Raw genomic sequence first — 20944 nt, forward strand, 5'->3', positions numbered from 1 at the left:
GTGTCTGTGTGTGTGTGTGTGTCTGTCAACATGTGTGTGCGTGTGTGTGTGTGTGTCTACGTGTGTGTGTGTGTGTGTCTACTTGTGTGTGTGTGTGCGTCTACTTGTGTGTGTGCGTGTGTGTGTCTACATGTGTGTGTGTGTGTCTACTTGTGTGTGTGTGTCTACTTGTGTGTGTGCGTCTACATGTGTGTGTGTGTGTCTACGTGTGTGTGTGTGTGTGTGTCTACTTGTGTGTGTGTGTGTGTCTAAGTGTGTGTGTGTGTGTGTGTCTACTTGTGTGTGTGTGCGTCTACATGTGTGTGTGTGTGTGTGTCTACTTGTGTGTGTGCGTGTGTGTGTCTACATGTGTGTGTGTGTCTACGTGTGTGTGTGTGTGTGTGTCTACTTGTGTGTGTGTGTGTGTCTAAGTGTGTGTGTGTGTGTGTGTCTACTTGTGTGTGTGTGCGTCTACATGTGTGTGTGTGTGTGTGTCTACTTGTGTGTGTGCGTGTGTGTGTCTACATGTGTGTGTGTGTCTACATGTGTGTCTACTTGTGTGTGTGCGTCTACGTGTGTGTGTGTATGTGTGTCTACATGTGTGTGTGTGTGTGTCTACTTGTGTGTGTGTGTCTAAGTGTGTGTGTGTGTGTGTCTACTTGTGTGTGTGTGTGTCTAAGTGTGTGTGTGTGTGTGTGTCTACTTGTGTGTGTGTGTCTACATGTGTGTTTTCTTGTGTGTGTGTGCGTCTACATGTGTGTGTGTGTGTGTGTGTGTGTGTCTACATGTGTGTGTGTGTGTCTACTTGTGTGTGTGTGTGTCCTCTGGGTCAGCACAGTAACATGTTAATGTGTCACTTGTTGAATGGGAGGGAAGACGCTGAAAAGGTTCATATAAAAGTTCAAATTCTCTCAGTGTGTGACTGAGCACAGACACACACAGACACACACAGACACACACACACACACACACAGAGGTCATGGCCAAAGGTTTCTACGTCAGTAAAGGTCTGGGGATCGTGGGCATCGTCCTGGGTGCAGGAGCTGTGGCCACCATCATCGCTCTGTCTGTCGTCTACTCACAGGAAAAGGCTAAAAACATCCAGACGACGACCACAGACGCGCCGACCACCACGGACCAACCCGCCGTCACCACCGCGCCTCCTTCCAACCAACCCTGGGACAAGTATCGGCTCCCGAAGAGCCTGGTGCCCGAGCACTACGATGTCACGCTGTGGCCACGACTGAAACCAGATGAAACGGGACTGTACGTCTTCACTGGTAAGTCTTCATCCTCTTCATCCTCTTCATCCTCTTCATCCTCTTCATCCTCTTCATCCTCTTCATCCTCTTCATCCTCTCTGAGACTCAAACTCCTGCAGGAGTTTGAGTCTCAGAGAGAGAAAATCTATGACTCGGCCAATGGGACTGTGGATATCCAGGCTTTAGCTCAGGGCTCTAGCACTGGAATGACCTGGGGGCCACTCAGTGTCTACATCAGTGTTTCCCAATGTTACCCTGCTCCAAAAACACCTGATTCAAATATGACCATCATCATCATCATCATCATCATCAAGCTCCGCACAAGCCTGATCACCAACTTTTTGAAAAAAAAAAAATAATAATGATAATAATTTAATGTTTCAACTTTTGTTAAAAAAAAAAAAAAATTGTTTCAACTTTTTCTAAAAAAAACCACAATATTTTTAACTTTTGTAAAAAGAAAACAAGTTATATTACAACTTTTATCTTGTCATTTTATTTTTTTCAAAAAATTAATGTTTCAACGTTTGTTAAAAAAATATATATATATTTTATATATTTCTTCAAAATGAATGTTTCAACTTTTGTTTAAAAATAATAATAATGATATTTTTTTTTCCAAAAAACTTTGGTTTATAAAAAAATATATATTTAAACTTTGTCTTTAAAAAAAAAACAAATAAAAATAATATTTTATATTTTTTTTCAAAATTAATGATTCAACTTTTGTTTAAAAAAAAAATTCAACTATTGTTTAAAAAGAATTATGTTCCAACTTTTGTACTGATTTAAATAAATAAATAAAATAATATTTCATATTTTTTTCAAAATTAATGTTTCTACTTTTGTTAAAATATATATATATATATATATATATATATATATATATATATATTATTTTGACTTATTATTATTATTATTATTTTTATTTTTTTTTGAACTTTTTATTTATTCCACACAAGTAAAACACATGAAGATGTACATAAAATCACACACATCCACCTTGGTTACAATACATTAAATCCGATCCCTTTATCCATACACTCGCAGCATACCACAGTCCCACACAAGTCAGGATCACACAAATATTTGGAATATTAATTAAAATTTGACTTCAGAATAATGATCCACTAATACAGATAAATGTATGTACAAAACCAAGCCAGGTGTTAGCTCGAAAAGAACAAATAAATAAACAAATAAGTAAATCAAATAAGGTACATATGAAAAAAAGAAAAAATAACCAAAAGGCAAGACATAAAATGAATACAATTTAAAAAAAAAGAAAAAAAAAGAAGAGGCATTTAGATCCCTGGTATTGCTTGTATTATTGGATTCCATTTTCTCTCAAATTTTCCTAATTTCAGTTGTAATCTTGCTGTAATTTTTTCCATAATGAAAACCTTTTTCACTGTGTCTGTCCATTGCATTATGTTGGGGGAATGTGGCTTCAACCAATTAATTGTGATCATTTTCTTTGCTATCAAAAGCAGGACTCTCACTAAGTAGCTACATTCTCTGCCCCTCAGATTCTCAGGTAGTATCCCAAATATGTAAAGGATTGGGTCAAGATGTAGGTCAATACCCATAATTATTTGTATTTCTTTTTTCACCCCTTTCCAAAACTCTATAATCTTTGGGCAATCCCAAAATATATGAGTGAAGTCACCCACCATGCCACAGTTCCTCCAACATGCATCTGATGTTTTACTATATTTTGCAGTGATAGATGGGGTATTAAAATAACGCATTTTTACTTTCCAGTCAAACTCCCTCCATGTTGGGCTATTAGTTAGTTTATGTCCTGCTCTGAACGTTTCCTCCCAATCATCATCTGTTATTATTACATTTGCTTCCAATTCCCATCTTTCTTTAACATCCATATTATTATCCTTAGATTCACATTGCAGTGCCTTATACAATTTTGAAATCAGCCCTTTTTTTGACTCTTCTTCTGTAAATGACATGAGCAATTCTTCAACCTTAGTTATTTCTTTGCTTATTCTTTCCCATTCATTATGCTTCTGAAGGTAGTGTCTTGACGTATTATTTTAACGTACCATTTTATATTTATATATATATATATATATATATATATATATATATATATATATATATATAAAATGGAACATCTGAATCAGGTGTTTTTGGAGCAGGGTAACATGTAAAACATGGCAGATTTCCCTCTGGTCAGTCAGGGGCCAGTGATTTTTTAAGAAAAAGACATGGAAATAATCATATTTATGATGATATTTAACATAATTTCACATTAAAAGAGAATGTTTTGATATCGAACGAAAAAAGTTGACAATATAAACATATTTATGATGCAAATTTAATATAGTAAAAAAACATACAGAAATGACTCATTTAGAGCTGTTTGTCCACAAACCAAAATGATTCAGTTTGAATGATTTCTTTGTTTTTATGGAGCAAAGAAACAAAGAAAATATTCACATTTAAGAAGCTGAAACTAAATGAATCAACTATTTTGATCATTGATAAAAAGTTTGAATCTTTTTTCATGATTAAAACCAGATTTCTGATTATCGATGATCAAAATAGTTGATTGATTTAGTCATCGATTAATAATCGATCAATCGTTTCAGATCTAAACTCATTACAAGTTGAGCCACAGGTTTTTCGCTACTGAACAAAAGACGGGAAAACCTGCGTCAGTTTAAATCTACGATGTCTGCGTCACATGATCACGATCTCACTGAGACGGACGTCTGTAAACCACTCACTGATCCGCCGCTGCCTCCATCACTCAGTGTTTGATTGAGCTCAGTGACACAGAGTGACCACACGAGGCAGCAGCTCCTGTGTTTCTCTGTGGACTTTGGTGTGGGAGAGTGAGTGGGTTACAAACCTCAGTTTGGGAAAAGTTCTTCAGATATCGTAGAAAGTTAAACTGACTCAGATTGTTTTAGATTTGACTTGTATTAAGTGGCTGAAGTGTGTTTTTTGTCACTGTGAAGCTTTAAAACACTCACAGACGTGTGATCGGTTTTGTGTTGTTGTCGTCGTCGTTGTCGTCGTTGTTCTCAGGCGACTCCTCCGTCCAGTTTAAATGTGCCGAGGACACCGACCTGATCCTCATTCACTCCAACAAGCTGAACTACAGCCAACATGACGGACACTTGGCTCGGCTGACGGCCATCAGCCCTGGAGAGGACGCCCCGTCCATCAGGTCCTCGTGGCTCCAGCCTGAGACGCAGTACCTGGTCCTGCAGCTGCACAGTAAACTGCTGAAGGAGCACAGATACCTGCTGTCCACCGTCTTCACAGGAGAGCTGGCCGATGATCTGGGAGGATTCTACAGGAGCGAGTACATGGAGGACGGCAAGAAAAAGTAAAGCTCTTCACAACATACGCAGGAAATAAGAAGAAGAAGAAGAAGAAAAAAAGGCACTGAAACATGTCCTGAAACTAAGTGATTCTGGACATTTTTACAGAATCACTTAACTGGCAGTTATTTATATATATATATATGTGTGTATATATATATATGTGTGTATACATATATATACATATACATATATATATACACATATATATATATATATATATATGTACTGTATATATATATATATATATATATATATGTTAGCTGATGATAGCTGTTAGATGATGCTAGCTGATGATGTTAGCTGCTGAAAGCTGATGTTAGTTGATGATGCTAGTTGATGTTAGTTGATGTTTAGCTGATGATGTTAGCTGATGATGCTAGTTGATGTTAGCTGACGATGCTAGGTGATGTTAGCTGACGTGAGTTGATGTTAGCTGATGATAGCTGATGATGCTAGTTGATGTTAGTTGATGTTTAGCTGATGATGTTAGCTACCGAAAGCTGATGTTAGCTGATGATGCTAGTTGATGTTAGCTGATGATGCTAGTTGATGTTAGCTGATGATGTTCGCTGATGTTAGCTGATGATAGCTGATGATGCTAGTTGATGTTACTTGTTTAGCTGATGAAGTTAGCTGCTGAAAGCTTATGTTAGGTGATGTTGCATGATGTTAGCTGCTGAAAGCTGATGTTAGCTGATGATGCTAGTTGATGTTAACTGCAGAAATCTGATGTTAGCTGATGCTAGTTGATGTTATCTGATGTTAGCCGATGCTAGTTGATGTTAGCTGATGTTATAGCTTGTTACCATGTACATCTTTATTTGAAAACAGGACACGTTTGTTGACCTTTGACACAGCGAGGCTGAGAATCTTGGGTCTTCTGTGTTTGAATCCAAAGTCACATTTGTCCGTTTCCTTTCAGGGTCGTTGCTACGACTCAGATGCAGCCGACAGACGCCAGGAAGGCTTTCCCGTGTTTTGACGAGCCGGCCATGAAAGCGTTTTTCAACATCACTCTGATCCACGACCGAGGAACCGTCGCTCTGTCCAACGGCATGGAGATAGGTGACGACTGGTTTCTATGGAAATGTCACGCAAATATTAACCGAATATCCCAGAAAGCTGTAAAATATAAAGACTTTTTTAAGTGTCACGTTTAAGTTTGGCGTGAACTCTTTTTTCTCTCTGCAGAATCGACCGACGTCACCATCGACAAACACGAAGTGCGGAAGACCGTTTTTGAGAGAACGGAGAGAATGTCCACGTACCTGTTAGCGTTCATCGTCAGCGAGTTTGGCTACATCGGAAAAATGACTGATAACGTTTTGGTAAATGTTTATCTCGATATAAATATTTGGTGCAACTGATCTGGAAGAGCCGTTCAAAAGACTCGGCTCGTTCTTATAGTTCGCTATTTTTTTAGAAACTCATATTTATCAAGAAAAGAATCACAGGTTGTAAATATCAGGTTACGATTCCCACCAATATACTGTTTGTACTTGAAATGTGATTTCCTGTCTGTTCAGATCCGAATCTTCGCTCGCAAACCTGCCATCGACGCCGGACAAGGAGACTACGCACTCAACATAACCGGAAGCATCCTGAAGTTCTTCGAGGAATATTACGGCTCCAAATACCCTCTGCCCAAATCCGGTCAGTCCCACGCACACGATGATTCCAATCTGCTTTCAGTGTGTCGGGTTTAGTGACATCTGGTGGCAAAGGGGCGTATTGCAATCCAATGCAACTTTACTTATACATAAGACACTTTCAGTTGTACGTCAGAGATAAACAAAACACGCAAAATATTACAACAGAAGACAAAAATAGACCTAAAAACGCACAATAAAAGTACTATTGAAAGTATAAAAACTAGCAGCGGTTAACGGCGTCAATGTTAACGCACGTTAACGCATTTCCATGACGACTGACATGACTCCGGATACGCTGGTTTTTTGTTAGCGCTGCGCCTTTTCCTTTAATAAGCCGACCGCTTCAGTTCAACTGTAGGCGCGCTAACCGGCGCTAAAGGAGCTAATGCAGCTAACGGCGCTAACTGGTAAACGGTGCCTGTCACTCCGGTGTTATAAACATGACGTCACATGCGCATGCCTTTTTCCGGTCAGTCGTAATGGAAACGTGTCATGCGTTAACGTGCGTTAACCTCGTGCCCAGCACTAATAAAAACACAAATAAACAAGTCGTACAATAAAACTAAAGTTTACGTACAAGGCAGCGCAAATCGCGTCTGGAGTCTTTTTTCAAAATCTTCCCTTGGCGCGACAGACGCGACAGACGCGGCAAATCGCGTTCTGCGTTAAACACAGCGTAAAAACCAGTGGAAGATTGAATTGGCGCACAAAACGGAACTGGTGAAAACTTTGATAGAATAAGAAAAACATTCTCAGTACTGCCCCCTAACGTGAAACCCGGTATAACGACACTGAAACGGTGTTGCACTGAAATTCAGTAAACTTGAATCGTAAAACTAAAGAGTTAGCATTTAGAATTTTCGTGAATCGTCCCCACAAAGAACCCGGGTCAGTTTGTGCTGAACACGTCAAGGATGACAATGCATTAAAAAAAAGGGGCGTGGCCACGGTGAGTTACACGTCACAAAACAGGAAGTGACATGTAACTTTGCTTCACTGAACATTCCACCAGCCAGAATCCACACATGTAAATAGAGTCAAGCACAAAGCGCCACCTGCTGGCAAAGTTCATACAGTATATATTTTATGTCTATATATAATTGATGTTCTTGATGTTCCTCTGAACGCAGATCAAATCGCTCTGCCAGACTTTAACGCCGGAGCCATGGAGAACTGGGGTCTGATCACGTACAGAGAGACGGCGTTACTCTACGACAAAGAATTCTCCTCCAACAGCAACAAGGAGAGGATCGCCACCATCATCGCTCACGAACTCGCTCACATGGTTCGGTTTTAACCCGTCTTTGTGTCAAGAAAATGTCTGCTTTTCAAAATACAAACTCTTCGGCTTTAAATGATGTTAAATCTTTCATTTTTTTTCAACTGTCAGTTTTTTAAATGTGAATATTTGCTGGTGTCTTTGCTCCATAAAAACATTTGGTGACCTTTGAGAACATTTTCTCTTGTCAAAGTGGTTTGGAAACCTGGTGACTCTTCGCTGGTGGAACGACTTGTGGCTGAACGAAGGTTTTGCGTCTTACGTGGAATATCTGGGCGCACATGAAGCTGAGCCGGACTGGAACGTGGTAAGAACTTCCTGCTCAAAGTCCAGTCCAACACTAAACTAACTTTTAAAAATAAAATACCAAACTAATAAATGTATCAAAATAAAATACCCTGTTTTCAGGGTTCTTCATTTACTTTCTTTCTCTACTGTCGACTAACTACTAACTTTTATTTACTAACTGCTATCTACTAACTATTATTTGCTAACTTCTTTTATCTACTAATGACTAACTTTTCATTACTATCTACTGATTACTAACTAATAACACATATCTATTATTAAGTACTAACTAGTATCTTCTATCTACTAACAACTACCTACTATTTAGTATCGACTAACTACTACTAACTAGTGTCTACAACTAGTATCTTCTATCTACTAACTAGTATCTACTAACAACTGTTGACTATTTAGTATCGACTAACTACTACTGACTAGTATCTACTAACTAGTATATTATATCTACTAACTAGTATCTACTATTATCTGCTAACTACTAACTAGTATCTGTCTAATAATTAGTATATTCTATCTAGAATCTACTAACTAGTATCTACTAACTAGCATCTACTACCTCGCATCTACTTACTAGTATATGCTAACTACGAACTAGTGTATGCTAACTACTAACTAGTATCTGCTAACTATTAACTAGTATCTTCTAACTAGCATCTACTATCTACTAACTGGTATCTCCTAACTAGCATCTACTATCTTGTATCTACTGACTGGTATATACTAGCTAGTATCTACTAACTACTGACTAGTATTTACTAACTACTAACTAGTATCTACTAACAACCAACTAGTATTTGCTAACTAGTATCTACCAACTACTTTCTAGTATCTAATAACCACTAACTAGTATATTATATCTACTAACTAGTACATACTAACTAGTATCTTCTAACTGCTAACTGGTATTTACTAACTAGTATCTTCTCTCTACTAACTAGTATCTACTAACCACTAACTAGTATCTTCTATCTACTAACTAGTACGTACTAACTAGTATCTTCTCTCTACTAACTAGTGTATACCAACTAGTATCTTCTCTCTACTAACTAGTATATTCTAACTACTAACTAGTGTCTGCTAACTCCTGCCCTGCACCTTACATGTGAAGGGTGCAGGGTATCTGAGGTCAATAAGTAACTAGCCCTAACCTTAACGTTAGCCCTTACCTTAACGTTAGCCCGTACCTTAACGTTAGCCCGTACCTTAACGTTAACCCTAATGTCTTCTTAAACTGTTAGCCCTAACCTTAACGTTAGCCCTAACCCTAACCCTAAAGTCTACTTAAACCGTTAGCCCTAACCTTAACGTTAGCCCTAACCTTAACGTGAACCCTAACCTTAATGTTAACCCTAACCCTTAACGTTAGCCCTAACCTTAACGTTAAGCCTAAGTCTAAGCCTAAGCCTGACTCAGGATACTTTGATCCCTTGTCTCCGGACAGAAAGACCTGATCGTCCTCAGCGACGTCCACAGAGTGTTTGCCGTGGACGCTCTGGCCTCGTCTCACCCGCTGTCGTCCAGAGAAGAAGACATTCAGAAACCAGCGCAGATCAGTGAGCTGTTTGACGCCATCTCATACAGCAAGGTGACGCTAACGCAGCGCTTTAATCATCATCATCATACAGACACAGATACAGATGCAGTATTAGTAGTACTTACACAACAACAGACGTATGTCAAAGTACAATGGTGTGGTAAATGTACTTCTGAAATCACTGTTTATTAGATCAGTGTCAGTCATTTCCAGCTCAACGCTACAACAAGCATTCAATGTGCGTCGTAAACGTGACTTTTTACGTACTTGAGTCAACACTGTTGTTCACGTGTTTATCAATCAGCTAAAGTAAAAGATTTACTCAGAGGCTTCAGTCTGAGACGCTGTGAGCGCCCCCTGCTGTTTACTGAGAGCCACAGGCTACACAGATTTGATCCACTTAACACAAGTTCACGTCTTTATCGTTATCTCTGCGAGACGGACCCTTCCAACAGGAAACTGACGTTTATAAACCACTCGCTCTCCCTACGATAAGAACTTTATGGTCTTCATATGAACTAGCGTACAACACTGATAAAAATAAATTGTTCGTAGATTAGAGACGTCGTAAAGATAAGACAAGATGATCATAATAAAAGCCACAAAATGACAACAACATCCAATAAAACAGGCTAACATGGGTCCGTATCTATCTGTCACCTTTGTAGTCACACGACATTCACCCATTCACACGCTGTCAGCTCAACCTTCCAATAGAAAGACAACCCACTCCACCACTGATCCACCTTCGCCTTCTTCTACTGTTGTTCACCTCTGATCGAGTCATGTGAATAATACAAGAGTCTGTCGAGGGAAAACCAGTGATTTTAACATCACACACACAGGAGTTCACAGGAGTTGTTGATCCACTGCTGCCTCCATCACTAACTTACTACTATGACTGATTTTACTGAATTCAGCTTATCTCAGTGACACAAAGTGACCACACGAGGCAGCAGAGGACCAGCCTGTGTTCCCTTGTGAACTAACTACTATCTACTAACTTTTATTTACTATCTACTAACTATCATCTACTAACTACTATTATCTACTAACTTCTAACTACTAATTAGTATCTACTAACAACTATATACTAACTAGTATCTACTGACTTTTATTTACTATCTACTAACTATTATCTACCAATTACTATTATCTACTAACTACTATTATCTACTAACGTCTAACTACTTATTAGTATCTACTAACAACTATATACTAACTAGTATCTACTAACTATTATCTGCTAACTACTAACTAGTGTCTACTAACCATTATCTGTTAACTGGTATTTTTAACTAGTACCTTCTATGTACAAACTAGTATTTACTATCTACAAGCTACTGACTAGTATCTACTAACTAGTATCTTCTATCTACAGACTACTAACTAGTATATTCTATCTACAAGCTACTTACTACTATCTATTAACTCGTATCTACTATCTAGTTTCTACTAATTATTACCTAATAACTACTAACTAGTATCTACTAATTAGTATCTTATGTCTACAGACTACTAACTAGTATATTCTATCTACAAGCTACTAACTACTATCTATTAACTCATATCTACTATCTAGTTTCTACTAATTATTACCTGATAACTACTAACTAGTATCTTCTATCTACAGACTACTAATTAGTATCTACTCACTAGTATGTCTATCTACAGACTACTAATTAGTATCTACTCACTAGTATGTCTATCTACAGACTACTAATTAGTATCTACTAACTAGTATGTCTATCTACAGACTACTAATTAGTATCTACTCACTAGTATGTCTATCTACAGACTACTAACTAGTATCTACTAACTTGTATGTTATATCTACAGACTACTAACTAATATCTACTAACTAGTATGTTCTATCTACAGACTACTAACTAGTATTTACTCACTAGTTTGTTCTATCTACAGACTACTAACTAGTATGTTCTATCTACAGACTACTAACTAGTATCTCCTGACTAGTATGTTCTATCTACAGACTACTAACTAGTATCTACTGACTAGTACCTTCTATCTACAGACTACTAACCAGATACTAGTTAGATGGTAGACTCCAGTTACTAGACTCCCTGTGTTTCTCAGTGGACTTTGGTGTGGGAGAGTGAGTGATTATCAGGGGGAGTGTTGCGCCCCCTGCTGGCAGCCATGAAAAAGCCTGAACTGTGTCTTTCTTCTGCTTAAACGAGTGACTTTTGTCTTCAGGGAGCGTCTGTTCTCAGAATGTTGTCTGATTTCTTGACTGAAGACGTCTTTAAGGAGGGACTCAAGGTAAACTTTGACTTTATTATTTCTTCTTCTTCTGTTTTTTTTCATTCTTGAATGACTGATGACTGAACATGTGTGTCCTTCAGACCTACCTGCAGGAGTTTGCCTTTGGGAACACGGTCTACACCGACCTGTGGAAGCACTTACAAACGGCACGTTCTCCACTCTTTACATTCAAACCTCTGGCCTGTGGTTGGTGTTTGTCCCGTTAACCTTCTCCTGGTGTTGGACCCACAGGCTGTGGACGCGTCCACCGTTGGTCTGGAGGACAGTGTGGAGGACATCATGAACACCTGGGTGCTGCAGATGGGTTTTCCTGTGGTGACCATCAACACCACGACCGGCACCTTGACCCAGAAACACTTTCTGCTGGATCCAGATTCTGTCGTCACAGAACCGTCGCCGTTTAAGTACGTACAACGTATGAATGTGATCAGTCAGAACAAAAGACCAGTGTTTGAAACGTTCTGGGTCCAGAAGAACCTTCTGATCCACATTAAAGAGAGAGTTCAGGGTTTTCAGAACCTTCTACTGACACTGCTGTTTGTAAGTGAGTGAAAAATCTACTTAAAATTCAAAAATCTACTTAAAATTCAAAAATCTACTTAAAGTTCCAAAATCTATGTATAATAACTAAATCTACTTAAAGTTGTAAAATCTACTTAAAGTTCGGTAACGCTTTCTTTTACAGTCCCCTATTACCTGGTATTTAGCTGGTAAATTCATGGTAACACTAAAGTGTTGCTAGGTAATTACCAAGGGTAATAAGATAAGTAAATACAGTGAAACAGTTGCCAAAATACTGGGTAATGCACGGTAATGTACTCGGTAAGTAAAGTAAAACTGTACTGTAAAAGAAAGCCAAGCTTGTTTCCATGTAATTACACACATTTTTAGGGTTAGGTTTGTTAGATTACCCCTTGGGTAAATAGCTAGTAATTAGGTACCTGCTTATTACCAGTTTATAACCCAATAATACACTTACATTTACCATAGTTTTGCCATAGTTTAGCTGTACATACCTTCTTATTAACAGCAGTAATAACACGCTATAATTAACTATATAGTTACCAGGTAAATGCCCAGTATTTTGGCAACAGTTTCACTGTATTTACTTTCTTATTACCATTGGTAATTACCTAGTAACACTTTGGTGTTACCATGAATTTACCAGGTAAATACCTGGTAATAAGGGGACTGTAAAAGAAAGCGTTACCTAAAGGTCTAAATTCTACTTATAATTCCAAAGTCTACTTAATATTCAAAATTCTACCTAAGGTTCTAAAAATCTACTTCAAATTCCAAAATCTACTTAAAGTTCCAAAATCTACTTGAAGTTCCAAATTCTACTTAAAGTTCCAAAATCTATGTATAATTCCTAAATCTACTTAAAGTTGTAAAATCTACTTAAAGTTCTAAATTCTACTTAATATTCCAAATTCTACTTAAAGTTCTAAAATCTACATATAATTCCTAAATCTACTTAAAGTTTCCGAAATCTACTTAAAGTTCTGAATCTACGTAAAGTTCTGAAATCTACTTAAAGTTCTAAAATCTACTGATAGTTCTAAATTCTACTTAATATTCAAAATTCTACTTAAGGTTCTAAAATCTACTTAAAGTTGTAAAATCTACTTATAGTTCTAAAATCTACTTAAAGTTGTAAAGTCTACTTAAAGTTCTAAATTCTACTTAAAGTTCCAAAATCTACTTAGAGTGCTAAAATCTACCTCTTAAGTTCGTACACAGACGGAGAAATGTATGAATCAGTCAGAACAAAAGACCAGTGTTTGAAATGTTCTGATCCACTGGGTCCAGAAGAACCTTCTGATCCACATTAAAGAGAGAGTTGACAGTACAGTGAGTGAGTGAGTGAGAGAGTGAGTGAGTTAGTTAGTTGTGGTATTATTTTGTTTAATGACGTGATGAATCCACATAAACTGAGCAATACATTTTGGTTCTGACAGTTATGAATGGATCGTTCCGATCAGGTGGATGTTGGAAGGAACCACGCCTCAGACACCGTACTGGCTGAGGAGTAAATCAAGTAAGAAACATCCGTCTCTGTGAAAACCAGGCCGTTTACAAACTATCTCACTATCTCACTCTCCCACACCAAAGTCACTCACTCTCCCACACCAAAGTCACTCACTCTCCCACACCAAAGTCACTCACTCTCACACACCAAAGTCACTCACTCTGCCACACCAAAGTCACTCACTCTCACACACCAAAGTCACTCACTCTGCCACACCAAAGTCACTCACTCTGCCACACCAAAGTTACTCACTCTCACACACCAAAGTCACTCACTCTCACACACCAAAGTCACTCACTCTCACACACCAAAGTCACTCACTCTGCCACACCAAAGTCACTCACTCTCACACACCAAAGTCACTCACTCTCACACACCAAAGTCACTCACTCTCACACACCAAAGTCACTCACTCTGCCACACCAAAGTCACTCACTCTCACACACCAAAGTCACTCACTCTCACACACCAAAGTCACTCACTCTCCCACACCAAAGTCACTCACTCTCCCACACCAAAGTCCATAGAGTAAACCAGTGATTTTAACATCACAGCACACAGGAGTTCACAGGAGTTGTTGATCCACTGCTGCCTCCATCACTAACTTACAATGACTGATTTTAGTGAATTCAGCTTTTAAAATATTTACTTTAGACTTAACTCAGTGACACAAAGTGACCACACGAGGCAGCAGAGGACCAGCAGCTCCTGTGTCCCTGTGAGCTAAAATCACTGGTCTTCCCTGTGGAGAACACTGACACTGACGTTGACTGAAGACAAAGTCATAGCTACCTGCTCTCGTGTGTTTGTCGGTAATAACTGCGACTCTCTCGTCGTCCGTAGCGACAAACGATGCAATGAAAACATCGCAGTGGTTGCTGGCTAACCTGGACGTGGTGGGTTATTACAGAGTGAACTATGATGACGGAAACTGGGACAGACTCGTGGACGCTCTGAACTCCAATCATACGGTAAGACGTGAGACGTGAGGACAATCGCTCGTGTCAGTCATTACAGCGTCTTCACCACATATTCACCACGTATTCACCACATATTCACCACGTATTCACAACATATTCACCACGTATTCACAACGTATTCACAACATATTCACCACGTATTCACAACATATTCACCACGTATTCACAACATATTCACCACGTATTCACCACGTATTCACAACATATTCACCACGTATTCACAACATATTCACCACGTATTCACAACATATTCACCACGTATTCACCATGTATTCACAACATATTCACCACATATTCACCACGTATTCACAACATATTCACCACGTATTCACAACATATTCACAACATATTCACCACGTATTCACCACGTATTCACAACATATTCACCACGTATTCACAACATATTCACCACGTATTCACAACATATTCACAACATATTCACCACGTATTCACAACATATTCACCACGTACTCACAACGTATTCACCACGTATTCACAACATATTCACCACGTATTCACAACATATTCACCACGTATTCACAACATATTCACCATGTATTCACAACATATTAACCACGTATTCACAACATATTCACCGCGTATTCACAACATATTCACAACATATTCACCACGTATTCACCACGTATTCACAACATATTCACAACATATTCACCACGTATTCACCACGTATTCACCACGTATTCACAACATATTCACCACGTATTCACAATGTTTTCACCACGTATTCACAACATATTCACCACGTATTCACAACGTTTACACCACGTCTTCACAACGTATTCACGTTTTCACAACGTATTCACGACATTACGTTTTACTTTAGTCTTTATTGGTTTTACTTTAGTTTTACTTTCATTTTTATTGGTTTTACTTGAGTTTTGATTAGTTTTACTTTAGTTTTTATGATTTTACTTTAGTTTTTATTAGTTTTACTTTAGTTTTTATTGGTTTTACTTTAGTTTTTATTAGTTTTACTTTAGTTTTTATGGTTTTACTTTAGTTTTTATTAGTTTTACTTTAGTTTTTATTGGTTTTACTTTAGTTTTTATTGGTTTTACTTTAGTTTTTATTGGTTTTACGTTAGTGTGTAATGTGTAATATTCATAGAGTCATCATAAATATTCATAATTCAGTCATAAAAACCCAACAAAAGACGCCATTTTAAAAATGTTTAACTTGTGTAAACTTATGTTTCACAGTGTAAACAACAACAAATGAAAAAAAATGTATTATGAATGAAAATATTAAAAAAAAATAGACGGCATATGAAGCCAAAAGGATTTTCTATGAAATAAATGTACAAAGGCCAAAACTATTTATTTAAATTTCATGTAAAAAATAAAGTTTTGATTTTTTTAAACTGCATATTGATTGTAAATATTGATTATTGGCACGTTTCAGGCCATTCAAGTGATCAACAGAGCTCAGCTGGTGGACGACGCCTTCAACCTGGCCAGGTAAACCCTGCTAACGTTACACTGCATATCATACACCAAACTCTTTGTTCTCTTTGTTAGCTTAAGACATGTAAAATAACTTCTTTAAAAATAATAACCATAAACTGTTCTTAAAAACTCAAGCTCTACAAAGTTCCAAAATCTACTTAAAGTTCCAAAATCTATTTAATCCAAAATCCATTTAAAGCTCCAAAATCTACTTTAATCTCAATTTGTGTTTATGGAGAATAAAAACCACGTCATCACAGACAAACTTCTTCTTCATCGTCATCTTCCTCTCGTTCAAAGAGCCAAGATCATCCCGACAGTTCTGGCGCTCAGAACCACGGAATATCTGAACAAAGAGCGAGACTATATGCCCTGGAGCTCTGCCATCGCAAACCTGGACTTCTTCTACCTGATGTTCGACCGCAGCGAGGTTTACGGTCCAATGCAGGTGAGCTCTCTGATCGTCAGGGAAAGATTCAAGGAAGATTCTGGGAAAAATTCAGGGAAAGATTCTGGGAAAGTTTCAAGGAAAGAAGGAGATTCACGGAAAGATTCAAGGATTCTGGGAAAGATTCAGGGATTCTGGGAAAGATTCAGAGAAAGATTCAAGGATTCTGGGAAAGTTTCAAGGAAAGAAGGAGATTCAGGGAAAGATTCAAGGATTCTGGGAAAGATTCTGGGAAAAATTCAAGGATTCTGGGAAAGATTCTGGGAGTTTTAGGGAAAGATTCAGGGATTCTGGGAAAGATTCAAGGAAAGATTCTGGGAAAGTTTCAAGGAAAGATTCAGGGATTCTGGTAAAGATTCAAGGAAAGTTTCAGGGAGATTCAAGGATTCTGGGAAAGATTCAAGGAAAGATTCAGGGATTCTGGGAAAGATTCAAGGATTCTGGGATTCTGGGAAAAATTCAGGGAAAGATTCAAGGATTCTGGGAAAGATTCTGGGAAAGTTTCAGGGATTCAGTGAGATTCAAGGATTCTGGGAAAGATTCAAGGAAAGACTCAGGGATTCTGGGAAAGATTCAAGGATTCTGGGATTCTGGGAAAAATTCAGGGAAAGATTCAAGGATTCTGGGAAAGATTCTGGGAAAGTTTCAGGGATTCAGTGAGATTCAAGGATTCTGGGAAAGATTCAAGGAAAGACTCAGGGATTCTGGGAAAGATTCTGGGAAAGATTCTGGGAGTTTTCAAAGAAAGATTCTGGGAAAGTTTCAAGGAAAGATTCTGGGAAAGATCACACTGTTTTCACCTTCTTCTTTTTTCAGAAATACTTGGGGGAAAAGGCCGAGGCTCTTTTTGAATACTACGGGAATTTGACTGATAACTGGAAAACAGTTCCTGCCAAACACATGGACCAGTGAGTAAAGTCGTCTACAAAGTACTTTCAACACATACTCCAGTAAAAGTACAAGTATGTGACCGGAACATGTCACTTTTTACAGTTTTACACCAGTAAAAGTCTTCATGTATATGACATTAATATAAATAAGGACTGAGCCATGGTGGATCAGTGGTAGGACCAGGTTCTGGGTTCAATTCCTGTCTCTGCTAGTCTACATGTGTCCTTGAGCAAAGACACTGAAGCCCATGTTATAGGAAATGTAGCAGAGTAAAAGTATATAACATATATAATATCAGAATACTTTATTAATCTGGGGGGGATATTGTTTTTGTAATACTATAATATATAATATATAATATCAATAACAAAGTATTTTACTTTGTTACATGACAACAGTTGTAACCAACTGACATTAGTGTCACGTCGACTGCTGTCGATTCTTTTTTATTTGGAAAACTCACCATTGCATCTCCTCATCATCAGTTCTTGCTGCTGCACAGCGCCCTCTAGAGCGCTGCACTAACACTGCATGCTCCTGTGTTTGTCTGCAGGTACAACCAGGTGAACTCTGTGAGTCTGGCGTGCAGAACTGGACTGGACAAGTGTCAAACTCTGGTCAAGGGTTGGTTCGACCACTGGATGACGACCAATGAAAACCTGTGAGTGTTGGAAAATATCAGCCGTTACAAATGTACACAACAAATAATCATCGTCAAACTGTTCTTTAAATGGTGAAAAATCTTCTTAAAAACTCAAGCTCTGACATTTCAACGTCTGATACCGTACTTAAAGTTCCAAAATCTACTTAAAGTTGTAAAATCTACTTTAAGTTCTAAAATCTACTTAAAGTTCTAAAATCTACTTAAAGTTGTAAAATCTATTTAAAGTTGTAAAATCTACTTTAAGTTCTAAAATCTACTTAAAGTTCTAAAATCTACTTAAAGTTCTCAAATCTACTTAAAGTTCCAAAGGCTACTTAATATTCCTAAATCTACTTATAATTACAAAATCTACTTAAAGTTCCTAAATCTACTTATAATTAAAAAATCTACTTAAAATTACAAAATCTACTTAAAGTTCCAAAATCTACTTATAATTCCAAAATCTACTTAAAGTGACAAAATCTACTTAAAGTTCCAAAATCTACTTAAATTTCCAAAATCTACTTAAAGTAAAATTCTACTTATAATTCTAAAATCTACTTAAAGTGACAAAATCTACTTAAATTTCCAAATTCTACTTAAAGTTCCAAAATCTACTTAATCTAGTCATAATTCCAAAATCTACTTAAAGTGACAAATTCTACTTATAATTCTAAAATCTACTTATAGTTCCAAAATCTACTTAAAGTGACAAAATCAAGTGACAAAATCTACTTAAAGTTCCTAAATCTACTTATAGTGACAAAATCTACTTAAAGTGACAAAATCTACTTAAAGTTCCAAAAGCTGCTTATAGTGACAAAATCTACTTAAAGTTCCAAAATCTACTTGATCTACTTATAATTCCAAAATCTACTTAAAGTGACAAATTCTACTTATAATTCTAAAATCTACTTATAGTTCCAAAATCTACTTAAAGTGACAAAATCAAGTGACAAAATCTACTTATAGTTCCTAAATCTACTTAAATTTCCAAAATCTGCTTATAGTGACAAAATCTACTTAACATTCCTAATCTTATAATTCCACAATGTTACTGATACACAATCACATGTTTTAAATTTTGAAAAATAATTCATGACAAAAACTTTATTTTAAAGTCATTTTACAAGATTACAAAATGTTTTAATGTTGCAGGTTAAACATTTTCAATTTTACAGAAACATCAGAAAAAAAGTGTTTGAAAGTAATGTAACAAAGCTAAGAAGTTGTAATCTTGATTTTTGTGTGAATTTATATTTCACAAAATGTTACGAATTCTACAAAAAAATGTTGTATAACAAACAAATAACAAAAAGTTGAAATCTTCTGGACGATGTGAGAATTCGACCCAAGTTACGGCACTTTTTTGCGACATGATTGCGATAATTGTGACGGTCCTGATCCACGTGTCTCTTCAGGATCCACGCCAACCTGCGTTCCACTGTGTACTGCAACGCCATCGCAGCAGGTGGCGCTGAAGAGTGGGAGTTTGCCTGGCAGCAGTTTAAGAACGCCACGATTGCTAGCGAAGCGGAGAAACTGCGATCTGCGTTGGCCTGCACCAAACAACCGTGGCTGCTCAACAGGTCGGTGTCAAAGTGTGGGTTCGGGCCCTCAGATGCATCATGGGAGATTTTCTTTAACATTAATTTAAGAATTAAAATGAAGTTTGAGTTAAAAAAAACAAAAACCCGGCTTTACTCCTGTAATAATGTGTCCATTACAACATGTATTGTCATTATTATTTGGTATAAAAAGGTGAATCCAGTTCATGTTTTCCTGGACTCCGTGACATGTGTTGTCAGGTACCTGGAGTACACTCTGGATCCAGAGCAGATCAGGAAACAAGACGCCACGTCCACCATCGTCTACATCGCCAACAACGTGGTGGGTCAGCCGCTAGCCTGGGACTTTGTACGAGATCGATGGACCTACATCTTCTCACAGTGAGTTTTTCACACTTCCTGACGCACGTGTGTGTGTCTGTGTGTGTGTGTGTGTGTCTGTGTGTCTGCCTGTGTGTGTCTGTGTGTGTCTGTGTGGGTGTGTGTGTCTGTGTGTGTCTGTGTGTGTGTGTGTCTGCCTGTGTGTGTCTGTGTGTGTGTGTGTCTGTGTGTGTGTGTGTCTGTCTGTGTGTCTGTGTGTGTGTGTGTGTGTGTGTCTGCCTGTGTGTGTCTGTGTGTGTGTGTGTGTGTGTGTGTCTGCCTGTGTCTGCCTGTGTGTGTCTGTGTGTCTGCCTGTGTCTGTGTGTGTGTCTGTGTGTGTATGTGTGTGTGTGTGTCTGTGTGTGTCTGTGTGTGTGTGTGTGTGTGTGTGTCTGTGTGTGTGTCTGTCTGTCTGTCTGTGTGTGTGTGTGTGTGTGTGTGTGTGTGTGTGTCTGTCTGTCTGTGTGTGTGTGTGTGTGTGTCTGTGTGTGTGTGTGTCTGCCTGTGTGTGTCTGTGTGTGTCTGTGTCTGTGTGTCTGTGTGTGTGTGTGTCTGTCTGTGTGTGTGTGTGTCTGCCTGTGTGTGTCTGTGTGTCTGCCTGTGTGTGTCTGTGTGTCTGTCTGTGTGTGTGTGTGTGTGTGTGTCTGTGTGTGTGTGTGTGTGTGTGTCTGTGTGTGTGTGTGTCTGTCTGTCTGTGTGTGTGTGTGTGTGTCTGTGTCTGTGTCTGTGTCTGTGTGTCTGTGTCTGTGTCTGTGTCTGTGTGTCTGTGTCTGTGTCTGTGTGTCTGTGTCTGTGTGTCTGTGTCTGTGTCTGTGTGTGTGCCCAGATTTACCTTTTTATAGATTTCCAGTTTTACAGATTTACAGATTTACAGATTTGCAGTTTTATAGATTTACAGTTTTATT

At 38.0% G+C, this 20944-nt stretch overlaps 1 protein-coding gene across 1 annotated transcript in view; it reads left to right on the forward strand.

The window, feature by feature from the left end:
• Positions 1 to 958: 958 nt before the first annotated feature.
• The window catches only part of LOC310931243 (aminopeptidase N-like), a gene marked incomplete at both ends in the record, with an annotated part of 28480 nt that continues 8494 nt past the window's right edge, over positions 959 to 20944 (forward strand). Inside the window, 19 exons of the mRNA XM_083894353.1 lie at positions 959 to 1259; positions 4293 to 4596; positions 5517 to 5659; positions 5786 to 5922; positions 6121 to 6247; positions 7377 to 7531; positions 7719 to 7832; positions 9273 to 9416; positions 11583 to 11648; positions 11732 to 11797; positions 11883 to 12055; positions 13613 to 13692; positions 14527 to 14654; positions 16086 to 16141; positions 16430 to 16577; positions 17394 to 17485; positions 18022 to 18129; positions 19533 to 19700; positions 19920 to 20060. Coding sequence (XP_083750479.1) covers positions 959 to 1259; positions 4293 to 4596; positions 5517 to 5659; positions 5786 to 5922; positions 6121 to 6247; positions 7377 to 7531; positions 7719 to 7832; positions 9273 to 9416; positions 11583 to 11648; positions 11732 to 11797; positions 11883 to 12055; positions 13613 to 13692; positions 14527 to 14654; positions 16086 to 16141; positions 16430 to 16577; positions 17394 to 17485; positions 18022 to 18129; positions 19533 to 19700; positions 19920 to 20060 — 2651 coding nt within the window. The remainder of the gene's footprint in view (positions 1260 to 4292; positions 4597 to 5516; positions 5660 to 5785; positions 5923 to 6120; positions 6248 to 7376; positions 7532 to 7718; positions 7833 to 9272; positions 9417 to 11582; positions 11649 to 11731; positions 11798 to 11882; positions 12056 to 13612; positions 13693 to 14526; positions 14655 to 16085; positions 16142 to 16429; positions 16578 to 17393; positions 17486 to 18021; positions 18130 to 19532; positions 19701 to 19919; positions 20061 to 20944) is intronic.

Source organism: Microchirus variegatus, assembly GCF_963457635.1.
Source record: "Microchirus variegatus genome assembly, chromosome: 8".
NCBI classification, from domain to species: Eukaryota; Metazoa; Chordata; class Actinopteri; order Pleuronectiformes; family Soleidae; genus Microchirus; species Microchirus variegatus.